The sequence below is a fragment of the Gekko japonicus genome, unplaced genomic scaffold, assembly GCF_001447785.1.
Source record: "Gekko japonicus isolate JY-2015 unplaced genomic scaffold, Gekko_japonicus_V1.1 scaffold3696, whole genome shotgun sequence".
Lineage (NCBI taxonomy): Eukaryota > Metazoa > Chordata > Lepidosauria > Squamata > Gekkonidae > Gekko > Gekko japonicus.
This window is the reverse complement of record NW_015171611.1, coordinates 34968-50508: the sequence shown is the minus strand read 5'-3', so window position 1 is coordinate 50508 and position 15541 is coordinate 34968. Positions and strand designations below refer to the sequence as shown.

Here is a 15541-nt window from a genome sequence, read left to right as displayed (position 1 = left end):
TCTTCCTATACCTGGCTGAAACGTTGGTTGTGAAAGAGACACAGTCGTTCACAAAGGTCAGTGGAGTCGTGCCTGTGATATCTTCCCACTGAGCTGGTGAAGTACCGCCTAGGGGGAGGGAAAAAAGGAGACGCGTCAACACATGTTCTTTAAAACGATCTAAATTTCTACACAGCTTTGAACTTCTGCTTGGAAGATGGTTTGCTTCAGTCTTTAACCAAATGTGTTAAAACTACTAAGACATCCTGAGAAATCCTGGGGGTAATTCTGGATACGGTCCTAGGCAGAGTCTCCACGTTGATGGGAGCGGGTGGCAGGCGATGGGTGTGTCGAACGCTGGCCGAGCCAATGTCCTCATGCCCTCACTTGAACTTCCTAGGCCCCTCCTCTCAAGGCAGCATAGACCTCGTTGCACTTGGTGTTCTCTCTCCTGCTCCTGGCCGTTTCTGTCTATGTGTGCACAGACAGAAAGGCAGGCAGATCCCTCTTCTTACTAGTTTTTTTTTAAACCCAACCTTCCCCCAGTGAGCTCAGGGAAGTATACATGGCTCCAGGGGTCATTTCGTAGAAAATAAGTTAGGGGAACTCATGCTCATTAGCATATGCCACACCCCCTGACATCACCGGAAGTGTGTCATAAGGCCACATCTCCTGACATAACTGGAAATGTGTCATAAGGCCAAACACCCTGCCCCCAACGGTCCCGGCCCAGGGGGCGAGGCTTCGTCATGTGCCCCGCCCCCCGTACCTCACCCGGGGGAACTGCGATCCCCCGCGTTCCCCCCCGAAATGACCTCTGCATGGCTCCCTTTCCCATTGAATCTTCACAATAATTAGCAATAATAAAGCAGAGAGAGTGTCCCAAAGGCATCCAGGTGAGCCTCGTGGCCTCGTGGCTTGAAGCCAGCCTCCCCCCCCAGTCCTTGGGTTGGATCCCACGGAAGATTTCTACTGATGGAAGGGAGAGAGCAATTTCCCCAAGTTCTCCCCACCTGCAGCAGAAACCCCTTCATGCTATTCTCACCCAGGAAAATGAAACTGCCTATACATTATAGGGCTGTCAAGTCCCCCCGGGGAGCGGATAATCCCCCGCTTTGGAGGCCTGATTTCCGCCGCCACGGAATCGGGCCCTGGGGGGAACCCCACCCCTGCGTGCACGTCAGCCGGATGTGACGTGATGACGCCGGGCACGCTGGGGGCGGGGCCACAGCCATCACAGCCAAATGGCTGTGGCCCCGCCCCCAGCGTGCCCGGTGTCATCACGTCACATCCTGCTGACGTGCATGTGGCGCGTGCGCGCTCGGGACGCCGTCCGGGAGCCCCCCGCCACGAAGAGAAACGGACTTGGCAACCCAACTCACACTAGCAATCAAGTTCCTTTAGAATACAGAAATAGAAAAATAGTTTGAGGGGAAAACTCTATGTTTTCCCCTCAAATGGCTGTGGCCCCGCCCCCAGCGTGCCCGGCGTCATCACGTCACATCCGGCTGACGTGCATGTCGTGCGCGCGCTCAGGACACCGTCCGGGAGCCCCCCGCCATGAGGAGAAACGGACTTGGCAACCCTAATACATTATGATGTAAATAAACAGTGAAGAAGGCAACTAGGCAGCCTAGAAGGAGGAGGAGGAGATTGGATTTATACCTCTCCCTTCACTACCCAAAGGTGTTTCAGAGTGGCTTATGAACTCCTTTCCCTTCCCCTCCCCACAACAGACACCCTGTGAGGGAGGTGGGGCTGAGAGAGCTCTGACAAAAACTGCTCTTTTTCAAGAACAGCTCTTGTCAGAACTACGGCTTGCCCAAGGTCATCCAGCCAGGTGCAAGCGGAGGAGTGGGGAATCAAACCCGGTTCTCCCAGATTAGAGTCCGCGCACTCAACCACTACACCAAACTGGCTCTGTTAATGCTCTGAAAATTTTGGAAGAGAAAGTCTCAGTCACAGAAATGCATGAAAATGATCAAACCGAAATACACACAAAGAAATAGAATGTTTCTGCGAAACTTTTCAGTTTGAAAAGTTGGATTAAACGAACAAATGCCAACAGTCACAGGGATGATTCCTCAAGTAGGAAAGCTTGGAGAGTCCTCAACGAATATGAAATCTGCCACATAAAGGGTATTATGTACCCAAGCAAATCTGCATTTATGTTGTAGTATAAAACAGTAAACATATAAACACTGAGCATGTCTTTATAATTACTTCTTAATAATAGTTCTTAAAATGATTGTGCAATTCACCGTTTTAGACGCACAAAGAGCACCACAGGGTCACACTGAGCTGTGTGCGCGTGTGCGTGCGTGCTGTGATTCTGCAAAACAGAAATCTTGCATAACGTGGCACTGATTGTACCGTCCAGCTTCCTGAGAACCCCAGCTTTTATTTACAGGGAGGGCGGGATAAAAATCTAAATAATTAATAAATAAATAAATAAATAAATAAATTTTTAAAAAGTTTTTTTGCTGAGTTTGCAGGAAATCGAGGGGGGGGGGGGGGGGTGTCTCGGTACCTCTCTGGGATCTCTTCAGTGCATGCATGAAGCATGTGCGTAGCGATGACATCAGTGGGAAGCGATGTCATCGCGCATAGCACATTGCAGGGAACGCTCTACCATTTAAGGAAAAACTGATTGTCTGTAAACCCACCCACCCCCCTCAATGTGCCCTGTGCAATGACGTCACCCCCGGTGACATCATTGCGCTGAGCACTTTGGGGGTGGGGTTCCCCCACTGGCTGAATCCGAGCCGGCGGATCTGGGGGACCAAAAGCGGGCAAACCCCTGCCCCCCCCGGGAGATCTGGCTGCCCTAATCTGAGAAGCCAAATGACTGGAAGATTTCTAGGGACTGAGGTAGGGATCCTTGCCCCACCATTAGCAAAAAGCATTATACAAAGCAGAATAAAATATGCAAAACAAGACACCCTGTCAGTACCATGCTAAGTAACGGCTGGCCGGTTAGTTTGAATCAGCAGCGTTTTTGCGCATGCACAGTTCTGCAAAAACCTGATGCAAACCACTTTGGCAGGCATTTGCGGCTGTTCGGCACAAACCAAACTGATGGGCTGACCTGACTTTCATCTCATCGACACCTCTGAACACATTAAAGCTTGACCGTCAAAGAATATGTTTGTTGCAAAACTTGCAGCATCCCTTATCCTAAGCAAAGTTACACTCCTCTAGACCCACCGATTTATTTTACTTAGAAAACTTAACGGAACACAGTGACTTGGATCCAAAAAAATGCAAGCGAAGCCATGTTGATGGCACGGATCTTTTGCCCCTCTCCTTTGTCTCCGCCGAAAATGCCGCTACTGAGGTTGTGACCCTCGGCTACAGCATGGGGTGCAGTACGGGAGGCTCCAGTTAGGCTAGAATATCCGCTGATATCACAGACCCTTTGCATGAAGGAAAGTGCTTCCTACTTGCACAAAGTGCCTATGGATCCAACTCACTATGCAAATTTGCTTCACTTATGCAGTGTGTTTCTTTTTCTCTGAGCAAAATTTAGGTTTTTAAAAAATGCATTTAGACCATACTGTGTCTCCTCCGATATTTGGAGAAATTTCTTTCAGCAACAGAACTAACATTTGCAGTGCGATCCTAAGTAGAGTGACTCAAATCCAGTCAAGCGCACTGACTTCTATGAAGGTGCAACTCTTCTTAAGACTGTGCTGTTAGAAACACAGTTTGAGGGGGGGAAAGCGGACAAATTACTTTTTAATGTTCTTGTCTAACCTGTGATACTACATAGTAGTCGAAGGCTGGGTGTGGTGTCGCCTTTGTATCCATTGGTTATCCCTTCCCCAGATGGGGGCGGCACGGGGATCGTCATGGTGATTGGTTTATGGAATTTTCTTCTTCTGGGTTCCACGGTAACAATGGGACTGAAAGTTGCTTTGTTGCCAAGAATTTTCTTGACGGTTTCATCTGGAACTGGTTGAGCCTGTTTACCGGTAAAAAAAAACACGACAGTCTAGAAGAATGAGTTTAAGGTTTATGATTTTTTTTTTTAAGGAAAGCTAAACAGTTGCCTCATTCCATCTAGCTCAGAGGCCCCCAACCTTTTTGACTCTGTTGGTACTTTTGGCATTCTGAGAGGGCAGCCCCAAAATGGCTGCCACAGAAGGCCGAGACAAAACCCAAAATAGCTGCCACTGCAGGTGGCACCAAATGGAATACCAGCACCCACACACCTCCTGGAAAGAAGGAAAACCTCGAGGGCAATGGAACCACGCCAACTTACCAGTCCTCCTGACACTCCAATGGAAAACCTTTCATTTGAATGAGGGCGGGCAATAACAAGCACTCCCTTACAGTGGTCCCGTCTACTTTCTGAGATGCTCTATGGGGGCCAAGGGGAGTACTAGTGGTGCCCGTGGACTCCACACTGGGGAACCCTGATCCAGCTTCTTAGTATACGACGCTACTCTTTATGGTTTATTGGACCAACACTATTGACCTTCCAAAGGCAGTCCCTACTTTGCCTCAATGTCGTATTTCAAGCAACATTTCTGTCACTTTAAAAATAATTACTTTCTATTTAACAAAATGTATTTCCCGCCTTTCCGGCCTTACAAGGTTCATCAAGGCGGCTAGCAAATTAGCCACATTTTAAGACCACATTTTAAAACCATTAAAATCACACACACCCCAAAACACACACATTATTAAAACAATTTAAAAAGAACTAAGGGCTCCTTTTGTAGCAGGAACTCCTTTTCATATTAGGCGACGCACCCCTAATGTAGCCAATCTTCCAAGAGCTTACAAAGCTCTTATTACAGGGGCTGCTGTGAGGTCTTGGAGGATTGGCTACATTAGGGGTGTGTCGCCTAATATGAAAACGAGTTCCTGCTACAAAAAGAGCCCCTGCGTACCAAGGATATAAAATTAAAATATTGGTCAGAAGGAAGGGATCACTGAGGGAATGCCAAAAGCTAAAAAGGCTGCACGAATCCAGTATTAGGGGTAAAAATCAACAATGGAGTTCAATTAAATTCAATATTATCATGACAAAAATGTTAGCAACACACCATTCTGAAATGGAAACCCTGAAGAAACACCTAATAATTACTGAATGAACAGTTACATGAGGGCTGCAGTCCCAAGAACGCTTTCCCCATATGCTGTAAATCTCTGACTCATTCAGAGCCCAGTTGTTTGGTCTAGAAAAGTCCATCTATTATTTATTTATTTATTTAGATTTCTTAACCGCCCTTCCCCACTTGCGTCGGGCACAGGGTGGTTTACAACAATCAATTCAGTACATTATCAAATCCATTAAAACCATTAAAAATTCAGTATTAGAAACGTTCAAAACACTGAAACATTGGAGGACATTTTAAAACAAGACGGCGGTGCTCGCATTCAGTCATGGGGAGGGTGCCAGGCAGATGTTAGGAACTGTTGCTGGCCTCAACCCGTCCATCATCCTGGCCATCCGGACGAACAGGTTGGCCACTGCGTGAGACGGGACGCTGGACTAGACGGACTATTGGTCTGATCCAGCAGGGCTGTTTTCTATAAGGCTCAGCAGGGAGATCAAAATTAAGGAGGACAGTGCCACTACCTTCAGTAGCTGCATAAAAGAAGGAATTTAGGCAGTTCCCCTTTCTCATTCAGGGCTAAGGAAAAAAAGCACTTGCCTCTTCTGTTAAATGCACAAGAGTTTCCCTTACTTTCCCTTAGGGTTGCCAACCCCCCCGGTTTGGCAGGGCTCCCCCGTTTTTTGGGGGGGTTCTACCCGCGGCCGGCCATCTCTCTCCCTTTAAGTGTGTGGAACCCGTGTTTCCTCCCAAGCCCAATCTCCGCAAGCTTGCAAGGAAATGCCAGCTTCGCTCTTAAATGGGAAACGTGGCTGCTCTTAAAGGGGAAACGCCGGCTCCTGCATTTAAAAGGGAAACGCCGGCTCCTTTAAGTGCAGGGAACTGCCGTTTCTGGAGATCCGGCGCACGGGCGGGTGGGGGGGACGGCGGACGTCCCCAACGTGACGTCATCACGTCGGGGGATGCCCCGCCCCCTCCAGGAACGCCCCAAAAGTCCCCCACTGGGGGGGGGGAAGATGGACTTGGCAACCCTACGTTCCCTTGCACCAAGGCTCAATTAAATCACACTTTTGGTTCCCAAAGAAATGTGACTTTGTTACCTGAAGTCCCACTCGTATTCTTTTGGTTAACGCTCCTTCTGGAAATGAAGCCTGAACCTGCGGCACGGTCGTGCTGCTCAAGATACCACCCTCGGGACCAATCTGGTTGCTTTCTTGCTTGATCCGTGAAACCACTGCAAAGTACTGAGGGAAGTCCTTTGTGATAATTCTGCAGATACGTTTCTTCTCGAGTTCTTCAGCACTGTCCAGCTCTGTATAAGGGTAACAGTGAGTATCTGAACCAGAGAGATTATGAGCACTCTTTGAAAGGAAGCTTTCCCCATTGTATCGTCCATTACAGGGGTCCTCAACCTTTCTGAGCCTTTGAAATTCTGACACAGCGTGGTGGGTGGCAGACACAAAATGGCTGCCATAAAATGGGTGCCACAGGAGGTTGGAGCCAGCCACAAAATGGCCACTGTGGCCTACTTCCAGTCACACAGTGAAGATACTGACTGAAGCTATTATCCTTGTCCTGTGGTGGCAGCTACAGCCAAAGCAACATTTTTAAGAATCTGCACAGCCAATCAAATCTCCAATAGCCAGTCAGAAGGCTTGCTGGGCAAAAGCCCCCTGTCCCTCCCTGCACTTTCTCCAAACATTTGGTGGGTGCCAAGAAAGGTGATAGTGGGTACCATGTTGGCCACGGATACCACACGGGGGATCCAGGGTCTGTTCTACGTAACTCTGAAACACTGCATACTATCCTTATCCTTATTACTTGTGCAAGAGGTACATACGTGCTCTTTGATTTAAATCTACAACCAATAACAAGCTGGGCTCAATGTCACACCTAGTTCATAACCAACTATTTCCCCCCCAAGATCGTTCTTCCTAAAGAAGACTCTGGCTTGGCTCCTATACCTTTGGTCCACACACGCTTTTCTCTGGGCAATGCAGAGGCAGTCCACCACGGCAGACTTCAGCTCCTCTGAGCATAGGCTTCTCAAGTCCCCCCGGGGGGCGGCAGATCGGGCCCCAGGGGGAACTCCACCCTGACGTGCGCGTCACCCGGAAGTGACGCGACCACGCTGGGCACGCTGGGAGCGGGGCTACGGCCATCCGAGGGAAAACTCTATGATTTTCCCTCGGATGGTCGTGGCCCCCCCCCGGGTGTCGTCACGTCACTTCCGGGGTGACGTGCATGCGGTGCGCGTGTGCAAAGCGTGCACGCACGCTCTACAGCCACCAGCCGGGAGTCCCCCACTGGCGGCTACATTCACGCTTGGCAACCCTATCTGAGCACAATTCCAGGGAGCCCCCAAAGTGACTAGTACAGGAAATCTGCGGCGGAGGGCTACTTCCACAGTTCCCAGTGCATGGAACAAAGACAAAGGATCCAGTCCTTTGTATCTCAAATGCTGATGTGGTGTACTTTGAAAACTGGTTGAGCCTCACGAAAGGCATTACTATTTTTGAATATTTCTATTTCAAAAAAAGGGGGGGGGAAATTACAATATCGTACAAAGTCAGATCACTTCTTTGCATTTTGAAACAACAACCAAAAATGATAAAGAATCACAAGAGTAGTACAACTACAAACTTTAAAGCTTGTTGGTACAACAGCCACACAATTAACATTCAGTCTTGACCATTTACTCATTTCAATTATCCTGTTTAATATTAAAAATGAGGCACAATGACGTAAGCCTGTCGTATTTAATTCCTTCTTCCAAGACTCAAAATAAAGGATTTTATTATTTTATTGGCACAGATTTTCATTCTATGGTTTCAAAATGGCTACCTGGTTGCAATCTGCAGATCCCAACATAAAAGTGAAAAGCATAAAGAATCACCTACAAAGTTGGGCTGGTTGCTTGCAAGGAAAATGACTGGAAGGCGCAACGTGTGATTCTTAAAAGCACACCAGCACTAGCTATTGTGGGCATGTCCTGGAACACTAAAGGAGCTGTTCAGGACAGCTCATGATAGTCCGATCTCAGAGAATGTCAGCTAAGACATCAACGCAATATCACCTGGCTTGTGTTTTATACATCGGTGGTTCCTGTTTAAAGGTTTGTCCCCCTTTAATGTGTATACAAATGGTGCTTTGAAGATGGTATTTCTCAGAGCCAGTAGATGGCGCTGTACTCAGCAAAGACAGTCAACCATCCCGTTCGACTAAGGAAACAAAGATGGACGATTTTTATCTCTTCAGTTGTTGGATCAGATTACACAGATGTCATAACAATATAATCCGGACAGCTCCTCTACACCATCTAAATGCCACCTCATTCACTTATACTGCAAGCAGCTCGGTGAGAAAATGAGTGCAAACCCGGCAAGTGGACGGCAGCAATGTCAAATCTGCCAGGCCCCTAGACACTGCCACAAGCTGCAGCTCAGGAAGCGAGGCGGCCGAAAACATGTTGTCACTGCCCTGCTAATGGGAATAGCTGCCGGTCAAATCTGCCAGGTCCCTAGACACTGCCACAAGCTGCAGCTCAGGAAGCGAGGCAATAGCTGCCAGGAAGGAGCAGCTGCATTGGGACAGATGTTGCTTTCTCTTTCTGGCTGCATCCCTGGAAAAGGCCTGGCCACTCTGTGTGAAGAGATAACTGGATGAACCAGACCTAACACCACCACTGCCGTGTGACTGACACGAACACACATACACAGTCTAAGAGGCACTTGTCTCTTGAGGAAATTAGACAAATTCACCCAGGGCAGGGTATTCGTTATGACAGCTAAACGGTAATTCCAGTTTCAGAGACGGTGTATTTCTGAATACCACTCGCTGAGGCACAAACAATAGGCACACGTGTGGGGTCTGCTGCTTTCCTGCCCTGCTAGTTGTTGTTCAGTCGCACAGTCGAGTCCGACACTTCACGACCCCATGGACCCTGCTAGTGGCCCCCGTCAAAAACAGGACACTACCTTAGGAGTCTTCGTCTGATGTTTTTATGCACAATATTTTGTGCCATATGTTAACATCTTTAATTTGAGGAGGAGGAGGAGGAGGAGGTCCCTTTGAAACTGAGTGTACCATCCAGCCAGCATATACTTGTATTACAGACAGATTTCAGCATAAATAATGTGAAAGATATCCTAAAGCTCTGTTTGTATGTGGTTTCTGTAGTCCAGTCCAGATGGAATGGCAATTCTTGTCTAAAGTTTATGGTGGGCAAAGGAGAGGCATGCATTCTCACTTGTGCGCACGTGCACACACACACACACACCATAGAGAGATGGTAGTCAGCAGGGCTATTTTTGGGCAGGAACGCGCAGGAACGGAGTTCCGGCTGGCTCCCGAGTTGGCCACGCCCAGCAGGAACTCATTAGCATAATAGGCCACACCCAACAGCAGAAACTCATTAGGATTGGCTACATTAGGGGTGTGTGGCCTAACATGCAAAGGAGTTCCTGCTACAAAAAAAGCCCTGACAACAAACAAGGTAAACAGAATAAGAAGCAAAAGGTGGGTGTGGCTGGATGACCACACTTCTGGTAACATGGGGGTGTGGCCTAATGGGCTAATGAGCTGTGCTGTCAGGGGTGTGGTCTAATATGCTAATGAGTTTCTGCTGTTGGGTGTGGCCTGTTATGCTAATGAGTTCCTGCTGGGCTTTTTCTACAAAAAGAGCCCTGGAGTTTGTTTCCAATGCTTCCACTGAAAATAACAGATACATCCATCTGTCCAGAAAGGATATATTTCTGGAGTCCTCTCCCACAATTGTAGGTTAACTCTGAGGCCCATCGGAATTGACCTAAGCTATCCGTGGTAGGGCTAACTAATGTACCAAAAGAATTATTTAGTGTTCCTGAGGGAATTGATCAGTTCCAGAGAAGCAGAAACAAACTGGCATTTTGGAAAGTGGCTGACTGGCACACACCTTCTTCTCCACCCCCACTGGGGCTAAACTGATGAGAAACTAAATTCATATAGCCAATCACATAAATGTTTGAGATTAACATGACTCCTCAAAAAAGAGCTGTGGGTCCACAACCCCAAAATTTTATCGGAGGAGGGGACTAAGAATACCAGTGAAAACTAGTGATATGTAGCCTAACAATGGCACAAACAGAAATAACATCAAGGAAAGAAACCATGGATATTCCAACAAAAACAGAAAATATGGAATTTGGCAGGGTGAATGGAAGGAATACATCTGGGGGGGGGGATCAGAAATGGGAGGAGACTTCCTATATCTAATTCTGAACCAGGACGTAGAATGTGGATCAAAAATTCCACACAATGGGGTCAGGGACAGACAGGGGAGATTTGTAAATAAAATTAAGAAGTTGGGGGTTAGACACCCCCCCCAAATCATAGGAGCAACTTTTGCAACTAAGATATTACAAGAACTACGTTATGAGAGCTCAGTGGCCATGGTCAGGGTTGCCAGGAAACCCACAACCGACATTGATGAAGATCCCAAGTTTCAGTTCATTTCTGCACATGGAAGGGGGAAAGGAGACAAGACTTTAAAAAAAGCGCAGGGCTCTTTTTGTAGCAGGAACTCCTTTGCATAATAGGCGACACAACCCTAATGTAGCCAATCCACCAAGAGCTTACAGAGCTCTTCTTACAGGGGCTACTGTAAGGTCTTGGGGGATTGGCTACATTACGGGGTGTGTCGCCTAATATGCAAAGGAGCTCCTGCTACAGAAAGAGCCCTGACAGAAGGTGAAGCTGGCGGGAGGAGTAGTAAAAAAAAATGTTAAAAGAGTAAGCTGAGGGACGGGAGCAGGAGGAGGATGAGTGAGAGGGAGCAGAGGCTGATGGGGAAAAACACAAAAAGATAGGTAGGTTAATGGGTGGGAGACGAACTAATGGGAAGGGCTGAAGGCACTGTCAGGGGGAGGGAAAGCAAGGGGGAGACATGGAACAGGGAAATGATATCCCCCTTCCCACCATGAGTCCTTGCAGATCTCCCAATTGTAAGCGACAACTCTGAAGCTAAATGGCTGTCCTTTATTCTCTTCTGTGCCAGATACAGGCCCTACCCAGATGTATAACTCAGCTGCTTTGCACCTCTGTAAGTAGCTCAGGATGAGAATGCTGTATGGTTTTCTACGGGCAGGTATGATGGGTATGGCTGCATGTCCATTATGACACTACACCCAACTTCTGTTTTTGCCGTCAAGTCACAGCTGACTGGTGAAGACCCCGTGGAATTTTCAAGGCAAGAGATGTTCAGGGGTGGCTTGCCCTCCCTTGCCTCTGCACCATGACCCTGGCATTCCTTGGAGGTCTCCCTTCCAAATAAGGACCAGGGCTGACCCTATTTAGGTTCCAAGATTTTATGAGATCAGGTCAGGGATTATACTCTACTACTTACTGAAATTGACAATGTGAGATTGGATTTTAATGATTTGTTTTTTTAAATAAGGGTCCCCCCCCCCAGCTGATACTTCCCCAGTGGTTAATATTTGCACAAGCCAAAGTGATGCTGTAACATAGAGGAATTTCAGACAGACGATATAATCCGGAAGAGGAACGGTTCCCAAACGGTTTCTGGTCTGTTATTTCAGACAGAACCGTTTTAGAACCGGTTCCCTACCGGAATATATTTGTAATTTCACACTGTCCCGTTTAGGAAACGGGGCTGAAGCGTTTTACCTGTCAACCACTTCCAAGTAGTCTTCTTCCCTCCCCCGGTTCCAATGCCCTTTCCCCCGCCGTTTTTCACCCGCGCGGGCGATCTCTGGCTTTTTTTTTTTGGAACGTTCGCTTTATAGCGCTATAGCGCTACAACAACAGTATAACGCTATTATACAACAGCATTATATCAACCCCATTTGAATGTCTGGAGTGTTGTGTTATAGCGCTATAGCGCTATAGCGCTCTAAAGCGAACATTTTTTTTAAAAAGCCAGAGATTGCCCGCTCGGGTGAAAAATGGCGGGGGGAAAGCAGGAAAAAGCGGTGCAGTCTGAAATGGCAAACTGCTTCAGATCCAGCTCTTTACCAGAAGGGGAAAGCCATGTGTGAAATGGCAGCCCTATACCGGTTTACTCCACGACAAATCAAAAATGGCTTCAAAACGAGTTAAAAAGGGTAATGTGAAATTCCTCATATTTACCTTCATTCATGCCATTGAGGATTTCACTGAGGTTTTCGTGCCTGCTGTCGTACTGGTGCTCTTTCCACGTCTCACCGTTTTCACTCCGAAGCACTATCAATTCTCTTTCTTTCCCGCGCATCGATCCAAAATGGGGGATTTCCACTACGACAGGACTAGACCAAATAAAGATAAAGAGAAGCATCTCATATCATATCTGTATCCCCCCCCCTCCATTTTCTAAATAAACATTTTCTAAATAAAACTCTATGAAACAATGACAAGCACACTCATGAGGGGTAATGCTTAATAACTGGCAAAGCTACAAAACCGTTTCCAATTAGGATTGCAAGTTATGTCGTCACCCCAACCACATGGCAAGATAAAAGCATACACAGGAGAATGCTGACAGACAGCAGTTTACACAGACAAAAAAGGAAAGAAGTCCAAAATACATATAAGCAACCAAAAAGAAAGGGTTTCAGCAGGTGAGCTGATCCTGTGCTTAGCTGTGCATATACACTTGCCATTTACTCAGGGCTGTGTGTACTCGGTGCTAAAAAAAAAAAAAGGTTTTGTGCCCAAGTAACTCAAAGTACCACCTACATAAATGATGCAAATTAAGCTACTTTGCAAAATGTATTCTGTAGAAACAAGGCAAAAAAGTACAAGCCCCTGGCTGCTGGCAACCCGTTTGGTTTCGGGCTGGCCGCCCAATCTCAAATTTATCCTCACAACCATGAAGGCTGGAAATTTGCCTAAAAGAAGGAAACAGAGGTGAAACTATAAGGAAGCTAAATTTCGCTTTGTTTCTGCTCAAGAAGGATCAGCATGTAAACAGCCGAGCGCATGCACAATGCAGCTTATTCAGGGCTATGCATGCTCCTGCTGATTTTTTAAAAAAAGAATCACGATTTGACACCAAGTTTATTTCACTTCAGATTAACTATGCTGTAAAAAGAAAATTTTAATTCTCCATGCTCTATTTGTTATGGAAAACAAGCAAGTATGCATATTTTTGCTCATTTGTATAATTTAATCTGTTTCTCATGAAGGGGAAGAGCAAGGGGGTAACGCTGGGAATGGTCAATCCCACCCCGATGCCTGGAAAGCGAAATGCCTTTAAGGCCACACTACAGCCATAAGGACTAGAAACACACTTTAAAAGGGTGTGTGTGTGTGTGTGCCTCAAGAAGCTGAATCCTGCACCCACCATCACATTTACTGCTTTTTTTTTTTCTGCAGTTGTGCAGAATCATAGAATACACACAGCCCTGTACTTACTATGGCCAATATCACTGGGAGATGCATGGACATAAGCAGAGACTGAATTTGATTCTAAGGCACAGAAGGGACACAGTCAGGTTTAACTAGCGCACAAAGATACATTCCATTTTGCTGACAACACACATATGCACGGGTCTGATTGCTCCAGTGCAACGCTGGGGTTAAGTCCCTCACAGAAATGAATTCAACTGGCTAATTTGCAGCGATAATTTAGACCCCTGACCCATGAGATTTTGTGCAGATATCTCCCCTTTCCGGTTCCTTTGGTATAAATCCACATTTATTTCCAAGTGCCTCGTGTGCCCCTGAAATGTATTTGTTACCTGTGACCACATGATCTTTACCTTGCATTGGAATGGAGACTGCTGGGCTTTACAACTGAAAGCCTACAGTGAATTTATTTTGATAGTTTGCGGCTTTAATTCTTTTCTCCAGCCTTTTATTTATTGTTTTTGATTCTGACAATTGTTTTTGATTCTGACAATTGCATTGTGAATCTGACTGGAACTGTTGCGGGACACCGTTTGGACTTGACAGATTCAAAAGTGAGATACGGATATTTTAAATCAGATAATAATACAAGTCTGACGATTCAGAAAGTATCAGCAATTTATAGAGCAATTCTAATCCAAATTATGTTCTTCTAATCTAAACCCACTGACACTGCATAGGGAGCCCTCAGTGCGGAGATACAAATCATCGATCCCTCGTTGAAGCGCACCGGAAACACATGGCAAAAAAACCCCAAACCGACTAACCCGCGATTGCGTCCGATCATGTAGTGGCGGCCTGTGCCCGCAGCTTCCAAGGACTGTGTGATTGCGCAACTGCGGGTCAAATTCCTATGGAGCAAATAGCCTCGCTTCCCCCCCCCCTTTATCTTGTGCGCATGATTGCCACCCTGGAATACTAAAGGAAATCTTTTGCATCTGGCACTCCGCTAAACAGCACGGATATTACTTCCTTCCATGGTAGCAAAGTCCAGTGCCGATGCAACGTTTTTAGAGCACAATCCCACACAGAGTTACATCAGTCTAAACCCCTTGGTTTAAATGGACTGAGAGACTGGGGTAAATCTGTACAGAGTTGTGCTGAGCATCTCCTAACTATAACTAGGATATTGACGATGCAATCCTAACCAGAGTCATATTCTTTGAAATCTGTAGAAGCCAATGGTCACCGCACTGTAAGGGTGATCCCCCCTTTTTCCTACTCTCGTGTAACAATATCCCTTTTTTCTGGAATGGATTATGGTTACATTTGCACTGGTGTTTATGCTGACCAGGGTTAGTTTCAAACCAGAAACTGCAACCATGGTTCAAAACAGGTTTGCATAGTTAGGAGATGGGGATATTACATTTATACTGGGCCAGTATTGATGATAAGAGTCAGGGCTATTTTGGGGCAGGAACGCACAGGAACGGAGTTCCGGCTGGCTCCCGAGTTGGCCACACCCAGCAGGAACTCATTAGCATAATAGGCCACACCCAACAGCAGAAACTCATTCGGATTGGCTACATTAGGGGTGTGTGGCCTAACAGGCAAAGGAGTTCCTGCTACAAAAAAAGGCCCTGGGTTTTGACAACAGACAAGGCAAACAGAATAACGAGGAAAGGGTGGGTGTGGCTGCATGAGCACACTTCTGGTAACATGGGGGTGCGGCCTAATGTGCTAATGAGCTGTGCTGTCAGGGGTGTGGCCCAATATGCTAATGAGTTCCTGCTGTTGGGTGTGGCCTATTATGCTGTTGGGTGTGGCCTATTATGTTTTGTTTGGGCTTTTTCTACAAAAAGAGCCCTGGTTAGTTTCAAACCAGAATCTGCAACCATGGTTCAAAACAGGTTTGCATAGTTAGGAGAGGGGAATATTATTTTTATACTGGGCCAGTATTGATGAGAAGAGCTATCAGTCATTCCATACGCTAACCCTGTGCACTGATATTGGCAGATAGAAGGAGGCAGCTTAGCTAAGGCTGTATATCACACACAATGGCTCAATTTGACGACTTTAGGGGCAGAAGCCCTTTCGCAAAGGGTACCCGTTCAGACTAATTACTTGCCGTGGTCTTGGTTGATGAACTGAACAGAACATATATGATTAGTGGC

The 15541-nt window shown here is 46.7% G+C and overlaps 1 protein-coding gene across 1 annotated transcript in view; it reads right to left on the bottom strand.

Annotated features, from left to right (window-relative positions):
• ANK3 (ankyrin 3, node of Ranvier (ankyrin G)) overlaps positions 1-15541 on the bottom strand; it is a gene marked incomplete at its 5' end in the record, with an annotated part of 118114 nt that overhangs the window by 68246 nt on the left and 34327 nt on the right. Inside the window, 4 exons of the mRNA XM_015419925.1 lie at positions 12-108; positions 3736-3943; positions 6146-6357; positions 12171-12325. Of these exons, the coding sequence (XP_015275411.1) occupies positions 12-108; positions 3736-3943; positions 6146-6357; positions 12171-12325 (672 nt within the window). The remainder of the gene's footprint in view (positions 1-11; positions 109-3735; positions 3944-6145; positions 6358-12170; positions 12326-15541) is intronic.